The sequence below is a fragment of the Epargyreus clarus genome, unplaced genomic scaffold (genome assembly GCF_041222505.1).
Source record: "Epargyreus clarus isolate Ecla_fem2 unplaced genomic scaffold, WU_Ecla_fem_2.2 ptg000034l, whole genome shotgun sequence".
NCBI lineage: Eukaryota > Metazoa > Arthropoda > Insecta > Lepidoptera > Hesperiidae > Epargyreus > Epargyreus clarus.
This window is the reverse complement of record NW_027332239.1, coordinates 10,940,265-10,958,207: the sequence shown is the minus strand read 5'-3', so window position 1 is coordinate 10,958,207 and position 17,943 is coordinate 10,940,265. Positions and strand designations below refer to the sequence as shown.

General features: G+C 33.2%; 1 protein-coding gene across 2 annotated transcripts in view; it reads left to right on the top strand.

Moving 5' to 3' along the window:
- The window catches only part of LOC140755729 (uncharacterized), a 72,150-nt gene extending 55,527 nt beyond the window's left edge, over positions 1 to 16,623 (top strand). For both annotated transcript variants that reach the window (XM_073091030.1, XM_073091031.1), the window contains 3 exons: positions 6,628 to 6,728; positions 14,192 to 14,300; positions 15,310 to 16,623. In XM_073091030.1, the coding sequence (XP_072947131.1) occupies positions 6,628 to 6,728; positions 14,192 to 14,300; positions 15,310 to 15,560 (461 nt within the window). In that variant the 3' untranslated portion in view covers positions 15,561 to 16,623. The remainder of the gene's footprint in view (positions 1 to 6,627; positions 6,729 to 14,191; positions 14,301 to 15,309) is intronic.
- Positions 16,624 to 17,943: the final 1,320 nt, after the last annotated feature.

The following is a 17,943-nucleotide window of genomic DNA, read 5'->3' as shown; positions in this document are numbered from 1 at the left end:
TCCAAACTCTGTAATTGTTAACTTGCAAGCTGTCATTAATTTGTTATGATTTTTATATCAATACTAGCTGACCCGGCAAACGTTGTGTTGCCATATAAATAAAAATATGTTAAGGGTAATAAGGGTAATAATTTAGGGTATACCCTTATCACTTAGGGGTATGAAAAATAGATAGTAGCCGATTCTCAGACCTACTGAATATGCATATAAAATTTGGTGAAAATTGGTAAAGCCGTGTCGGAGAAGTACGGTAACTAACATTGTGACACGAGAATTTTATATATAAGATACAACTGGATACCCATAACTATGGGTGACGTTTATAAAAATATTGATATTTTGGGGCTATCCTGACTTTAAATTAACATAGGTTCATTCAGGATCGCCTTGCTTTACATTTCTTATTTTCATAGTTACACAATTCTGCTTAATTTGTACAAATCACTATACAACCAAACATTAATAAATTATGAATTTTCTAAATACATGATGATGCAAATAATGCAACAATTAATTCTAGATGTTACTACAAGTGTACATTGAAAAGTAAATAAGTAATGAATAACCTTTTTTCTGTTCGCCCACTGGTTATAGACACTAATAATCTTCATCTTTATTAACGTACTCACATTGACCTTTATAACGCAAAAAGGAGATTGAGCAAATGTTTAGAACTCATGAGTTACATACGTGTTGCCATCACGAAGCGTGACTGATGGTTATTTCTTTTGGTTGTCAAACCTCTAACGTTGTGTAACTGGCCAATTGTAAATCCGATCCTGCGATTAAAAGCTCATTTACACGAATTAGAGGTGGTTTCTCAAATTGGCGTTTCTGTAATACGGCACTTAAATTAATGGATTATTCGTACAAATATATTATGGCTGTATCGTTAACGGATAATAAAAAGTTTATAACTATAAAATTGTAAATTAGCTGCTGTTGTTAAATTTAGATACTATACACAGTCTCCATATTCTTTTAGTATACTCATCTTCAAGATATAATCTTCATTAACAATAATGTACCAATACAATTTATATTAGTGACGTTATCACAATCAATAGAATTTCCCAAAAACATTTCCACACGTAAGCGTAAAATTTAAAGGGAAAATTTCCAACTTGGTGTGGCGAGTAAAGCCACATGAATATAGCATTCAAACAAAGTACGGTGCTCGCATGTGGTTCTACGTAAGCGTGCATTATAACCGCAACAATAGACCACCTATAGGCACGTCACAATGGATACTGCACAGAACTGCACTAGCAGTGTGCACTAGGGTCGCTTAAAAGCTTCTTCAATAAATTTTTACTAGTCTCGTGTCGAATCTTTTGTAGCTCAGACAAACGAATATGGTTATAAAATGGTTCTTAGTTTAATAAGTTACTATGCTTGTGAAAGCAAGACCAATATTTCTTTACACAGGAAGCGTCTAGGGGATTAGTCAACAAGCAGATTTCAAGTAATATGCGTGCCATTACAACCAGGCTTACAATGCCTTCAGTTGTGGAAACATTCAATAGCACTTCATCACTTAACATCAGGTTGATTACGAAATCCAATCGTCCTTTAATGTCGACATTTCGTCATGGAAGTTTCGTCAAAAATATGTAGCACTTTTCGAATTTAGTCCCTATATAGGCCGAATCAAAGAAAAAAATTGTTAACCGGTTTTATGTACACTTTATATTAATTTAATAATAAAAATTATTAAATAATTATTATTATATTCTGAAATTACAGACAAACACATGCACTTTCGTTTCTTTGAATATACTCGTATTAACATAATTTTACTAAATGGTGATTGTGTGAAAAGATATAAGATATATCTAAAGGTTCAACATTTAACAAGTGCGTGGTCATATCACGACATAAATCAAACATTCCCACGCAGCTAGTTATTGCGGGATACGCAAAAATATAATATTCAGCCATCAATCACCCGCCCTCGTGCTCCGTCAAAGAGATTTGGAAAGACGAAACCAAGAACATGTGTATTGCTTTTCTATTCATATTCATGCTAATACCAACTGCCTTATTTGTGCGATTCCGAAAATGTTTAATCGTGTATACTTATTACATTCCAATATTATTGTAAAATAAATAATTAAATATTATACGAGTACTAGCTGACCCGGCAAACGTTGTTGCCATTAAAATAAAAAGATGTTAAGGGTGAACAACCCTTATCACTTAGGGGTATGAAAAATAGATAGTAGCCGATTCTCAGACCTACTGAATATGCATATAAAATTTGGTGATAATCGGTAAAGCCGTTTCGGAGGAGTACGTTAACTAACATAGTGACACGGGAATTTTATATATGAGATATAAAACAAAAACCCCATTGCTTAACAATCTATTTTATGGCACTCGACACTCCTACTATTAATACAATATGCATCAACACCTCATCCAAATCCATCAAACTGTATGGGCTGCAACGTGTGCTAACGAATGAGATATATATGCTCGTCATAGGCTCGAGAAACATTTCTTTCCGCAATGGAGAAAAAATTAACTATCCTGCCTTTCTATTACTTGTAATACTTATTTCTTTCCAATATTGTAATATTGAGCCATTGAAAGGTTAAGTCAAAGATTAATGGAAACCTATGTAACCCCTGTGTGGTCACCATACCGGTTTACCGTGCAGATTATTCCGGGTGAATCTCGGCCAAGAAGAGATATAGGTGATAAATTTAAAATTACTCGTATTCTTGGTATAAATTTTGAGCTGTTTTTTGTCTGTTTATTCGGTCATTACGCGTAACTAACTACTTTTTGTGTTTAGAGCTTGTGGTCTGACTTAAAAACTGTTATATATTTTATCTCGCTGCAATAAAGAGAGCCGGAGATAAGACAAAAAACTACCTGTTCTTGTAAATTCGTATTCGCTACAAGATTACGCAGCAAACAGTTTGAATCTCTATTTTCCTTACGCGGCAAAAAGAAGTCATGGTTGATCAATTGTACCCACTACTGAGTTACTTATTTGTCACCATGTAAGCAAAGTATGTATATTCAAAGTATAACGGACATAAATGAGTATATTTAAAAATATTTTTACAGAAGAAAATATACAACTAAAGAAAACGAGAAGTTGAATTGTATAAAGTACTTTTTCTCTTTTTTCAAATTTTCAACTGTCAAACCTACAAATACCTCTTACTAAATATTATTTTCAGTAAAAACAATGTTCTAGTTATTTAAGAACTTTTCTTTTAAGTACCTGAGAGTCCATTACACTTTATGAGTGTGAGTCACAACATAAATAATTCTATTGTAGAAAACCTTCATGCCTAGTACTGTGAGAACTTTATTTGTTGTTGTGCAGATAACATGAATTATCTTTGCTAGGTTAACTTTTAAGAAACTGTACCACTTTCCCTGTTACATTGCAATGTTTTATAACAAAACAACTCGCTGTTACATAACTAGCATTTGCATCTTTACCAAATGTAATGGAATCACGTAGTTTTAAGAAAATTGCATTTTACGCTATAGTTTATCCATGACACATATCTATATGCCATTTAAATTTAACCATAACATCAATCTAGATTAAACCGAAAAGGACCTCTGTTCCGAAATAGTAAATGTAGGTCAGATTCTGCATAAAAAGCTAATACAGTCTTATGTCAAGGATGATTCAAACTTCATGTTTAAAAAGTTAGTGAAGAACTCTCAGGCTCTATTAAAAACCTGTGGGCAATCATGAATTGTAATATTATTACTTTAAATTAAAGGAGCTAATCAAGTCAGAATATATTATTTTCGATTTAATATAATACAACTTACCTAACCTACCTTAATATAAAAAACTAATTGTATAAGCCACACTCCTGTTTTTTTGTTCAAATATTTGTGTATTCCAAATAGGTAAAGTCACGATTATCTTAATGTAGAGTTCGCCAGTCCGATCGTTAATTTGTATTTTATTACAAGGTTTTATTTTCTGTATTTGTAATGTGTGAGTCAAAACTTACAATTTAATTTTAACTGCTGCTGCTTGTGGAATTTTTGCACACGTCAAAGCGATATTATATTATTGACCTGATCGGGTCACAAGCCTCAATGTTGGCCGACGACCATTAAAAATTAGGCTTTTTAGATTCATCTCTATAAGTAGGTACCTATTATTCAAAATTGTGATCAGGGCCTGTTGATGGACCCGGATAGAGCCTACTAAAACCTTGTTTTTAATACTAATTAATATTAAATATATTTTTTTTACCGTTTGACATTTATATAATCTTTTTTTATTGGTCTGCTAATATTCATGACGACTATTTTATATAATTTAACAACACAGACACATAAATTTATATTTTTAAGACTAACTTTGTAGTTGTTATGCTCTCCGTTAAGGAAGTATGAAGAGAAATGTGTGTGGGTTTTTTTTAAATCGTGCTGTCAATGTAATAATATTTTAAAAGGCTCTATAGTTTATTACTATCCTGAGGTATTTCGTGGCCGAAACTATACCATGGTCAAATGTCAAAGTTTAATTAAAATTTACTGATCGTCATTTTTTATTGGATCCTATATTTAGGATCAAATAAAAAAATAATATATTAATAGGTAATAATAGTCTATACTTTAGAATTTTATAGCGTTGTATACTGTATAGTAATAGTGTAGTGTAGTGTTGCTATTCATATTCTGATATCATTAGAAATATTACAGACAAACCTACAAAAACTAAAACATTATGAACTAAGATTAAGTGTAACTAAATACAAGTAATTTAATTAAAAAATCAAAAACCCGACTGCACTAATAGGGCTGAAGTAGAATTTCCAAAAACAGTGAAACAGGCGTTACATTTTTTTTATCCAGAAAGCCAAATACAAAGTTTCATAGTAGTTACTGCTTCAAAAACAAAAGATGTTTAAACAATATTATCCTATTGTATCCTCGTAGTGCTCATTTACGCTGTATAAAGAACCTAAGAATGTGTAAAATTCCAGCACGCTAAAGTTCAGCGGTTTCCCTTTTCGTTGATCTCTGGCACAGCAACTCACTCATTTAGTCAGATAATTATCTCGATGTGTTATATATATGTGTATATATTATGTAATGTATATGTAATCTCCTTTTAATTTCCTTTATTTTGATACCCTACTCGATAGGTTTGTTTAGCTTTTTTAAAACGTGTTACTATTTCGCAAAAAGAAATCCACCACTTACTTCTATAAACTATATAACTTAAGTAATTTCCGGTCATTATTTTACCACGTTAGGGGTAGAATTTCATTATTTTTATCCAACAAGCCAGATACAAAATTTCATAGTGTTTGCTTCAAAATTGACGGTTGTTCAAATGAACTTTTAACCCTTATTTTACTCTCTACGGAGTTGATTTTTCGGAAGGAGATAAATAGGTGTGTCTTTGTTCTTATTCAGAAAGCCAAGTACTAAATTTTATAGTAGTTGCTACAAAATTAAAGGATTACAAAAAAACTGTTTTCCTCTATTTTACCCTATTAGGGGTAGAATTTCCAAAATGCCTGTCTTAGTACTTATTTACGCTACATGGCGAACCCATGTGCAAAATTTCAGAACTCTAAGTTGCGCGGTTTTGGCTGTACGTTGATTTCTGAAAAATGAAAAAGTCATTTAGTTAGTCAGTCAATCAGTCACCTTGTTGTTTTATATATATAAAAATATGTTTTTATAATCTCCGTTTAATTTCCTTTCATTTGATACCCTACTCGATAGATTCGGTTAACTTTTTTTTTGAAATGTGTTAGTATTTCGCGCCAAAAATCCGCCATTTTGATTTTTTTTTTCTAACATCTATCTAAGGACACTCGGGTCACTGAGACGAATATAACGATACCTTAATTGTCGAAATTCATCCAGCCGTTTGTTAGATCCGATCAAATAAAGAAAGACAAACATACAAGATACGCGCGAAAAACATAACCCTTCCTTGGCAGTCGGGTAATAAAGTGGATGTACAAGGAGTAATAAGCCGTATTGATTGGAAAAATAATTACTTTACAACATAGGCTTAATATCTAAAACTTGTTTTAGATTTAAACCTAAAATAATCAAATGATCAGGAAATATGATTACGGGAAGGTAAAATCATTTCGTATGTGTAAGCATAAAAAGGCGTTTTAAAATATTTTACGTCAAAAATAGCACGTACGAGTATTGCATTACTTCACTAATGTGGCATTGCTGAATTATTAATTTATTCATAACAGAATAATTAAGGAGTTGCCTATCGTTACTGTCGTAATTAGATCATTTGTAATTATAGTGCTTTCAAAAATACAAAATAAATTAGGCAAGTATAATCAACTTGATAAAATATTAAAGTGTAGATTGAAGAAACTTTAAATATTTTACACCTTCCGGCTATATGGAAGCCCAAACTGAAGGGCTTTATTTGTGGCCTTCGATGAATTATAATCTACCCCCTACCATCATTTGATGGTAGGGGGTAGATTGTAATTCATAATAATTTTATTGTAAAAACATAGGCATACCAATAAGACTTCTCTTTCTTAAGCAAATCCAAAAAATAAATAAGATGATTTCAAACTTATTTCATGTGTGTGAAATAATGTTCGATACAAATATTAACACTTACAAATATTGTTTCAGAATGCTCGAGTTGCAACGACGACGAGCTAGGAGTGACGCGGTGGACCATGCCGCTGTTGAAAACGGGAGAGAAGAGATACTATCTAGGAATATTTTTTAAGGTAAATAAATCGTTTGTATATATTTATTGTAGGAAATATTTAATAGCAATTACAAATTACCAGGATGGATTAGAAGTTCAAATATCTGGCGCACGCACCTCCGATTTTCAAAATTAATTTATTAGTGTATTTAATTAATCCGACTTCCTACTTATCCTACTAATATTATAAAGGCGAAAGTTTGTGAGGATGGATGGACAGCTAGTTTATTTCTAATTCGCTTAACTAATCGCAAAACAATAATGACATGCTTAAACGATGAAGGAAAAATATTGATGTTCCATGTTAAAACCGTTAATTAGAAAACAGTAGAGCAACTACAGTAGGTATGGAGTAGCATATTTCTGCTGTAGCGTAGGTTTCGTGAGCACGCTAGCGGTTCAATAGTTTCATTCAGATTTTACAATTTCCGAGTTAGATAAGTGCGGCTTGGCGGAGCAAAATACGGTTCATGATAACGCTGGTGAAACAACGAATTAAGCCACGTAATGCATGCATTTTGGCGTAACCGATACAGTTTTCATTGTTGCATTAGTTTCCTTGAGAGTTTTTACCACAGCCCACTGAGGAAGCGCTGTGACCTCTACTTGGACGTTATAACATCCTATTTCAGTACAAGCACGGCCATCGCGATTACTTGAAACAAAGGTTGTGCTACTTTCGATTACATCCGAATATCTCGTTATAACTCAAGTGGAACTATTTGCGCAGTTTTTCAATGGGTGCTACAAGTTTTAAAGTGATCACACGTTTTTTGTTTACATTAATCGCTTTCACTTAGTCACACGGACGGTAATAACAAACTAGTCAGGCACGATTAAATTACGATCTAGTATTAAATAAGCAAGAACTTATTATTTTTGTGCAGATATAGTAAACGCACACAGCCCATTTGATAGTAACTAGTCATTACTGCCTGTGAGGGTATGTAATTAACTTCATTTGAGTCGGATTCCTATGTTGTATCAGTCACGTCTGCATGCATAACTTGAGAATTAAAGACAAATTCATCATCTTTGGCAGTATTGCTACCACATTGGGTATTTAACCCGAGATAATTGTGCCATACGGGTTTAAATATTTGACAATGGTGCAAAAAGGTTGACCATCAATAAATCTGTTTACTCATATGTTGTTAGAGAGTTTTATTTAGCTAACGGTGAAGCCAAGCTAATAAGGGATCGTCGTTTACATAATGCTCGTACGCATCTTACATCTGCGCCGGTCGCGTGCATGATCGATTGTCGAGCTTTCTCTTCCTCCGGTTTGAGTCATCGCGTCTCGCACGCCATCTGGCGGTGCAATCGGAACCGATTGTTCAAGGTTGCCGGATGCAAAAATATAAGATGATTTTATAGGTGTTACTATTCGCAACATCCTATTGTTATACCGCCTACACTTTAACCTTTACAATTCTATTCAATTTTACTTTGACATTTCATACTATAATCGGTTAAATTAAGAAAAAGATACTTGTAATTACGTAATTTCACGATAAGATATACCACAGAAAATTAAATAACTTAGTCGAAAATATCTGAGATATGTGTAGGCAAATAGAAGTCGAAAATCTAAAGGTAGGTACACGGATGTTCAATCGGGCGGAAACGAAATAAAAGCCAATACCTCCAGTATAATGATATGATTGCTTCAAGGTTATGAATACAGATATATTTATATGACGCATAGTAAACTAGACCTCTTCATCGACTTCTCTTATCACCCTCGAAAATACTCTAATCCTACCTAGGATTTTCTAGCCTCCTGGCACTTATCAAGTATCTTCATAAGCATGTGCTACTTCATTCAAAAGTAAATATTTATATTTATTATAATAAGCATCACACTGTTTGTAGAATAACCTTAAGCAGTAACAAAAAATTCAAACTTTTAATTGTCGGTTCAAATCGACCGGTTACATGCAGGGTTTTTTTTGTTTGAATCAATCTTCTATCAACTTTAAATCTTGCATGATGGATGAACAGACACGTTTAAATTACGAATAATTATGTTATTGTGAAAAATATGTAGGTATGTATGTAGCAGACAAATTACATTGGATATGATAAATTTAAACCTATGAAATATACGGCAACATATAGCTTCTATATAATTGTACTTGTACAATACCATGGGCTGTTAAAATCATAAGAGTTGTTAAAGCACAGATTGTAAATGTTCGTTTCCTTATTCTATCTTTTTAAAAATCTTTAACACTGCCCTTTCTTCACTAATCCTACATAGTGCGATGACGTAAGCTTAGAAGCTCCCCCAATTGCTATAATAAACAGACTGCTTACTTTATCTTCCGATACATGGGTAGATACTTTTTTGAATTTATTATCGGTTAGTAATTGAGTAGCCGGCTTAGCAATGTATTTCTAAATGTATCATATCATTAGTGGCGGCTATTAACTATATATGACATACGTATGGGTAAGGTTAGTCGGTTAGTCGTAAATGGGTCTACCCGTGAGAACACATACAACGTCAAAGATGAACGTGACGAATATTGAATCTAAACACGCCAGCCTAAAAGGTCTATATGACATAATCTTTGGAGCTATAAAACAAAATTCGAAGGAAATACTTTCCAAATATTTCTTTATTTTAATCAACAAACATGGAATTAATAAAAGTTATACCAGTACCTAGCAACAATATACGAAAATTGAAAAAGCACCACGAATTCTGATACAACGTGATATTACGAATTAACTTCGCATTCCTCATTTGTGATTAAAACATTGCGGCGGCATTCATGCATTGCATTATACAGTCACCTGCCTAGGTGTTATATTTTCAGCCTTACCTCCATAAAAATAGAGTTTAGAAATGTTAATAAACAAAGTTTGATAGTAATTTGCACCGCCGCCTCTCGTTGTAGGAGGCAATCTCGAAATCCCGACGTGAAATAACTTTCTCTGCAACCGGTTACAAACAAACTCCATACCATGCGATCCTACAATTAGATATAACTAAGCCGAATTAGCATTGTTTTGCGAGCGTTTGTCTCTTGTGAAACATAATATGAACTGAATTACACACTAGCCTTATTACAACGGTTACGTAACGCAAAGATAATTGCAATCCACACTACTGTTATAATTTACTTAATTATTATAATTTTGGAAATGTGTAATAACCTCAATTGTATTCCAACAATTACATTTTGTGTGCAAATTTTACAGCCACCAACATCCTGAGTAAAGTGGAAACATTGTTAAGTAATCGTTAATATTTGATTCAAATACATTCAATTGCATTAATCGTAAACAGCCGATGAGTTAAAACCTTTAAAATATACATTGTACTTTGTTTAATAAGTTAGTACTTAATAACAATTTTGAGATTGGCACGCGAGGAGTCCAAACGAAACTTCTTAGAGGAAGTTGTAATTATAACCATAATACTTCTTATGAGCCTCGATGTAAAATGGAAATAAGACATAACTAACCAACTTGTACAAATCATTTACTCCGGTATCTCTTAGGTATCTAGGCTTATTTATAAGGAAATAATTAAACCGGTAAATACTGTAATTGAATTCGTGAAATCGGTATTGCCTACATCAATGTCGGATATGTCTGGATTCCAATGTAAGATAATTGTACTAAATATATTGGCAGACCTCTCGTCGCTCCAATATCATATAGCAGACAGCTGCTTCGCAACTATGCAGTTCTGTATGCTGCAAGGCCCACGGCAGGTTGCAACTTAATGAGATAGTTTACGCCTACCTTTTTTTATATAATATAGGAGTAGCAGAGTATGGTACGTGGCTACTGCCACCTATGGACATCTGTAATCAACCCCAGATAGGATAAGATAGTCGGCCACAGACACACCGCTACTCCTGAGGACTAAGCTGAAAGGCCTCGGAAAAGTATGTCTCCCTTACCACACCCTTCAAACCAGGACACAGCAGTGTTTTAAACTGCTGTTATGAAGCAGAAATATGGCGGTGGTGCCGCCGGAGTCAAACCACAAAGGATTCTACCACCTTCAAAAGGCTCCTACCATAACATGAACAAACTAATCGAACTAATCAGATACTCCATGCAATGACTCACGGTTCAAACTTAAAACGCCCTACTTCCAAAGTTGAAATCGCAAGGTTCAAAACACTTCCGTACCGATCGATGTCGCATCAATTACCTCCAATAGTCGTTTCTGGAGCCATTCCAATTCTTCCCACTCATAAAAGAGCTCCAGCGGTCTCTAACTACTTAAGTGTCATAAAAGTTATGTTCTAAACACACTTACGACCAGCCCTTGTTTGTTACCTACAGTATCGATGGTTGTTTTCGACTAAGTAGTAAAAAGTAGTCTTAAAGTGAACTTGTTGTTTCTGAAGTATTCTTCATTTTATATAACAAGTTTGTTTTTTCAGTCATTCTTATTTGTGTTCTATTTCTGTAGTAGCCGAATGACAGAAATTTCGATGATATAACTCTTCCGCGACATAAATGAAATATGGCCAATAATATGATGAGTAGTGTATTGTTGAAGGTGGTAGAACTCTTTGGGGTACCTAATCTAATGACAGCAGTGTTAAGCGCTGTTGTGTCCCGCTTTGAAATGTGGTGTAAAGGATTCATAATTATACGAGGCATTTTAACTCAGTTCTCAGGAATAGCAACATGTCGGTAGTAAACCTCATATGGGTATCTAATCTGATTTTGACATCCATGGGCGACAATAGCTACTTCCTATCAAGTGGACTGCATGCTACTTTTCTGACTTATAAAAACGTTATGGTTATAATTTTAATTTTAATGACAAGACAAATCAAAGTAGAACCATGACGAATTTGCCACTTCAATTTTTTTTCTTGCAATTCTACCGCAAAACAAAAATTCCAGTACATCGTTGCGTCTTGCGCAACTACAGGTCAACAAGCTCTCGAAATCATGACATTTGACAAACTTTCATCAATATTTGTCTTAATGCTGTCATACATGTAGAAAAGCCATTCTTGAACTATGTAATATCAAAAACTTCTTTCCATGGGAAATCGGTTATAAATCTATATTTTTTATAAAATAAGAAAATGAACTAAATATATGAAGATAAAACCTTTAAAACTGAAATTTACACATTCAAGAAAAATCTTATTCAAAAATGACAGTGATATTAATGCGTTTGACCCAGATTTTTTTAAGGATAGGTAATATTTCATTTTGCTAAAATCTTAATTTTTTACAGCATAAATTTTTGGCCATAAAAAAATCACCAAAAAGGTAATTTACTGTCCAATTATACTTTTAAAATCTCAATTATAATATTAATATGACAATCTCAGCGGGAGCTCTATTATAGTGTCCTCAATAGTCCTCAATAGTCGTAATAGTCTTTATATTTTAACAAACCGTTAAATTATCTTATTAATATGTCAATCTCCGTTAATGGTAGATTGTAATAATCAAATTATGTGTGATATCTGTATGCGATTGCAAAACTTTCGATTTCGTATATGTAAATTCAGTTTGAATCATCTTATAGAAACACCACGAAATTGGTCTGTCAAGGTGATCAAATCCAAAAAATTGTCAAATCGAATAGCTGATAGGTAATTTAATGGTTCGTTTAATTTATAGTCAATTTAATTGGATGTCATCTACTCGTAAATTTAATTTAAAATACTATGGGTATACTTAGCGTAAAATAAGACTTAAATTGTTGTACTACAAATACAATTATGTATCTTCTACATTTTAAATTAAAAAGATATATTTTAGGAACGTTTTATTAAATCTACTTACGTTATAGTTCAAAAATGAATAAAACACCGATACTTTAATAAAAATAATATGTCATTCGTAATTTATATAATTTAAACAGTGACTAAGTATTCGATAAACGCAGTAGTCAAATAATCTTCCGTCATTGACAGCGAAAGTGGGCCTTGTGTTCGATTCGCGACCTTTAATGAATCAATAGTAAACGATACAGGTGATTGTATCGGCTAACAATCTAATATGCTAATTCAGATGTTATATGCACGTACGTAAGGAGGCTTATACCATGCAATCACAATCACTTCATTCAATGTGTGACAGACCGTGTCTACTACGGTACAGTACCCGCTACTTGAGGCTTATTGAATCTAAATCGCCTTTGCTATAACCTTTTCGTTGAGGATTTCATATAGTTCTCATACAATGTATTAACATATTTATATTATGCAGTTTTCAAAGAACATAAAAAAGTTAAAAGGATGCCGTGTTAAAAGATTTACAACATAAGAAGGTGCAAATTTTATGTGGTGGAAAAAGTTAAATTAAAGTATGCTCGTACCTACTTAGCTTATTCCACAGCAGAATAATAGAATAATTGTAATAGTAGAATAATTCTATTGAACAATTAATGTGAAAGTTAAAGTTGAAGTTAATTTCTTCAAGTCAAATGTTAGTACATACATAACTAAACAGGGATAATTACGAGTACTTGTTGTTTTTCAAATTTAATACCTACTGCAAATTATTTGCACCCACACAGTGTTACTTGCATTATGTTTGCCGAATAATTTGTCAAAGATATAATTTCTAAACAAACAGTATAACTGAATGTGTTAAATATGCAATTTACTTGAAAACGTATTATGGTACTTTACCGGTATTATGAATAAACTTCTTGTGTAGTGCACAATTTTGTAATTCCCTTAAAATTAATTGATTTTGAAGGAGTCCTTATGTTTACTATTCTAAGTTCTGATAAGCACATAAAGTAAGTGTTAGTTACAATGTTAATCTTATCTCAATATAGGTAAAACTATAACTAAGTAAAAATTAAATATCACTTTATTAATTTATTTTATAATCTTAACGTATAATTAACTTATTCCTTAATTTTTGAGTTTGACACTTAGATACAATTCGCATTTAATATTTTGCGAGTCTTACCGTATGTTGGACACTGATGGAGTAAGTATAGCTTCTAAAGCGCCGTGGATGCCTCTTCTAGAGATGAGATATTATCCTTATGACTTATCCTGGTATACTTATATACTGCTATAGGTAGATGCCGAGTTGATTGTCGAAAGATTTAAACTTGAGCAGCGTCATAAGTCACCGACAAGATTTAATGACCATCATCAAATAATAACCGAGACAGATTTCCTTAAATGTTTTTCCAATATTAATATCGTAATGTACAATGATTCATTTTTTAAGTAGACCGAGTGGAGAGATCCGTTTAACATTTTTTGCATAAAGAGTTCACTCGCACAAAGGCAGGTCAAAGATAGACGAACAAGCAGACGGCAGACAACGACAGATATAAAAACCACTATTGTTACTTTTCATTCTGTGAATAGGAAAAACGTGTCAAGCGTGACTCTGGTCTTATGTCGCGGACAGAAGATTTAAATTCGCATGGAACAAAGTCTCATTTTACTATTACTGTTTGTGTAATACAAAAGTTCTATTTTTGATTTATCGCTATTTTTCCTTTTATTTCAGGCAAACTGGTTCAAGGCACAACAATACTGCAGGTTCCACGGCATGCACCTCGCGTCGATATCGTCACAAGAAGAAAACGACAAGCTAGAAAAATATGTTAAGGATTCAGGTTAGTTACACTCAAATCACGTGTCTAACCACACAACAGTGTATGAGCCAAGTGCTTGGACTGGCAGTGCGAAGCCAGTAGGAACTATTTTTAGATACTTCCGATATCTCTGTTACAACATTTATACATACAAAAGATTACAAGTGAGTCAATTTTGCACATTTAATTGAAGTTACCATTCTGCAAGCATGTTTAAAAGCAAAATTTAAATCATTAAATCTTTGTACCATAAGGTCTAGGTATCGATCTCCAAACTATCTATGTTACCTAAACTGAGCTGTTAAGGTAAATGAGCATGTACCCAGAAAAAGTAAGCGGAATCAAATAAATGAACATATAAATGTTCTAAATAAGGCAATCATATATATCATATCAAACTTTATCAAACGATCTTCCTTGGTTTTATTTACTACAAGTTGTCCGCTTCTAGTGCTTGTCGCATCCAGGTGTGGATTGCGATTACTTTTGTCATCGGCCGCCTTGTTATTAGTCGACCCACTTTCTTTTCCGCCTTGTAGTTTCTTGACTCAGGATATTACCGCTATTCTAAATATTTTGATGTATTTGTTCCGCTCTGGTGAAAGCTTATGTTAGAAGATTCCATAAATATTGTATATCCTAAACTCCGTCTTTACAACGGTTTTGAGAAAGTAATGAGGAAGATATAGTAATTTATTTATCCTGTTGCTAGACTAAGAAATATATCTCTTTAATTTGATAATAATTCTACAGTAATTATGCTATCATTGACACCACGGTACCAACACTTGAGTAGGTACATAAACACTCAAAAAATAAACCTAACTTCACTTAAATGTGTGTATGCTCCAAGATTGAACCCAGACCTATTACTACTTACTTACCGTGTTAGACACCATAGCCTACTGCACCACGAGTCAAAGACGAAAAATAGATATTAATACTTACACTTTATGTCCCTGTATTCTGTAGCAATAAATTTTCATAATTTACCTTATTTATTTATTTACTTTAATATTGTATATTTCAGGTTACGGACGAGAGCACTTCTGGACATCAGGCACAGATTTAGCGGAAGAGGGCAACTTTTTCTGGATGGCGAACGGCAGACCGCTAACCTTCGTGAACTGGAACGCCGGGGAACCCAACAACTTCAGATACGAGAATGGAGAAGAAGAAAACTGTCTGGAACTCTGGAATAGAGATGACAAAGGCCTTAAGTGGAACGACTCTCCTTGCTCCTTCGAAACCTTCTTCATCTGCGAAGTAAGATCAGATTGATGAAGCTAGTTCTATTTCTCTACTGTTGTGTGATATAAGTAGTGTGCTAGATGTCGACTACTCCTGTTTCTCTGTCTAATCTGTAATTAATGTACTATTATTGATTGAATAGTAATGGAATGACCTGATGATTATTGCAAGCTCCCTAGCGAAGAAATGTTTTTATTCCACTACAATTGCTAAATCTATTCCATTACCGATATTATCAGTACATTTTCTAAGTACATACCTTTACGGTATAAAATAGTGTTACATGTTTCGACTTACATTTTCCAAATACATCCTTTAAAGTAAATAGTAAATAGTATTACATAAATGTTCGTTCTGTGAAATAACTATAATAGAATGGAATGATAACATATTGATCGATCGATTGAAATAAGGCGTGGTTGGTCAAATGTTCATAACTTTCTCTCCGACCATTCAAAATGACCCTGTCATACAAAGACCGCCGTACAAATGCAATCAAGTGACACTTTTGAGTAACGTAATCGTCAACGTTATACACATGTTCTAGCTAGGTTCTATCTAAAGGTCGATTGCCAAATTCTATCGCTAGGAGTTCTGTGGGAGTCATGGTATTACCCTATAGTAATGTTGACGTCGCATATTTCCATTGTTGTGACGTGAGTTCACAATACAGGCGCCATCTGTAAAATCTAAGCCACCGTATACTGCACGATGGTTTGCGCACTTAAAATCTAGTTGTAATTTACAAACAATAATTTAATTTTAATTTTACAACCTGTACATTCCACAACCTAACAGTAAGCGCAAACCTTTAACATTCGGTTTGTTGTTATTTATTTTTATTGTTGTAAAAGCTCATGGTCGATAAGCACTGTATGTATATATTTGCATAGAATTAAGTGGTATCAAAAAAACAAATGTTCTAATTGTAAGTAAACGATCACTGCCTAATGATCTTGAAACCTCCGAGCCTCGTGGTTCATGGGACGCTGTAAGTGTCCATAGTCAAACGTAGTGGGTAAATAAACAATAGTTACCTTAGCAATAAATGTATAAATAGATGTAAGTACCGACAATAAATCTTAAAACCCAATGTTGATTATTTTTTATTTAAAATGTAGATACTATTCCCTTATTAGCAGTTTTATAATTTTAAGATCATACATACAATATGTAATCAATGCTGGAATTTGTATATTAAATAAATTACATCTAAAGTGCAAATCTGCATTAGTCTCCAGTAACTTTGGTATACCAGTCGTTTGAAGAATAATTCTCAGATGAAGCAAGTACAAGAACAGGCAATAAAATAAAACAGGGGGAAACGGTTCACAGTAATTGGTTTGATATCTGCGATAGATAACTACTTTAATTTGGTTTATTTTCATATTATCCTACATCATCTGGTTTAATCTTTTTTGATTCAAGTTTTTAATTCAGTATTGATCCCCAAAATTACAAAAAATCGCAAAAATATTAAGCCTATAAATTCCCTGTAGGATAAGATTATACCCTTCTTCGATTTGCTGATTGCAATCATATAGCACTACCGAGTATCGAAATAAAAGAAAACGGGAAGAGAAGCAATAATAAAACCCTCTTCCGAGTAGGATCAATATTGTACGGGGGTTACATTTTATTACCTTTAATTATTTGTAAAGTTAGTTACAGTATTGTCGTCCTTGAAGAAACTATTGAAAAGCTTATCTTAAATCTTCATATATTTCATTCAAATATATTCAGATATTTATGATATTCAGATAATATTGGTTTGCAAATATACCTATCAGAATAATATGGGCCTTATGGTGCTCTAAATCATTTTTTTTAATCTGCCCATCGAATATCGAATATTTATTTTAGTACATATTTTACCATTAAAATATTTATAAATAAAAATAATAGTTTTTTTATAATCACAAATTTACTTTCGCAGACATCCATTTCAATATTCAAAAGTCTCTCATGCCTCATACATTACGACCCCTTAAAGATGGCCGCAAAGATAAATAAAGGAAATAATTACAAACGGCTAGAGGCCCATAATCCTTACGTAGGTACACAGAAACACGTGCCCGGTGTTAATTAACACACGTGCAGCTAGACCTCATTTGCACACACCATGAGGCTGAGCTGCGCATAAATTGCTCTTATTGCTTCTTTATACCCTAACGCAGAGACCTAAAAATCGTAATGACGGCGTACAAGAAAATGTACGTCGTACGTAAAAAAATGTTGAATGCAATTCTAACTGGTGTAGTTTCGTAGTGTGCCGTTTCTCTTGAGGATTTAAAATCTAGGATTTTAGTTTAGGTTTTCCTAGAAAAGAGTAAGGACCTATTTTTTTAAATTTCCAGTCAGCAGATTCGGAGATAATTGGAGTGCTCGACTTTCGTACAATTTCTTTAACATT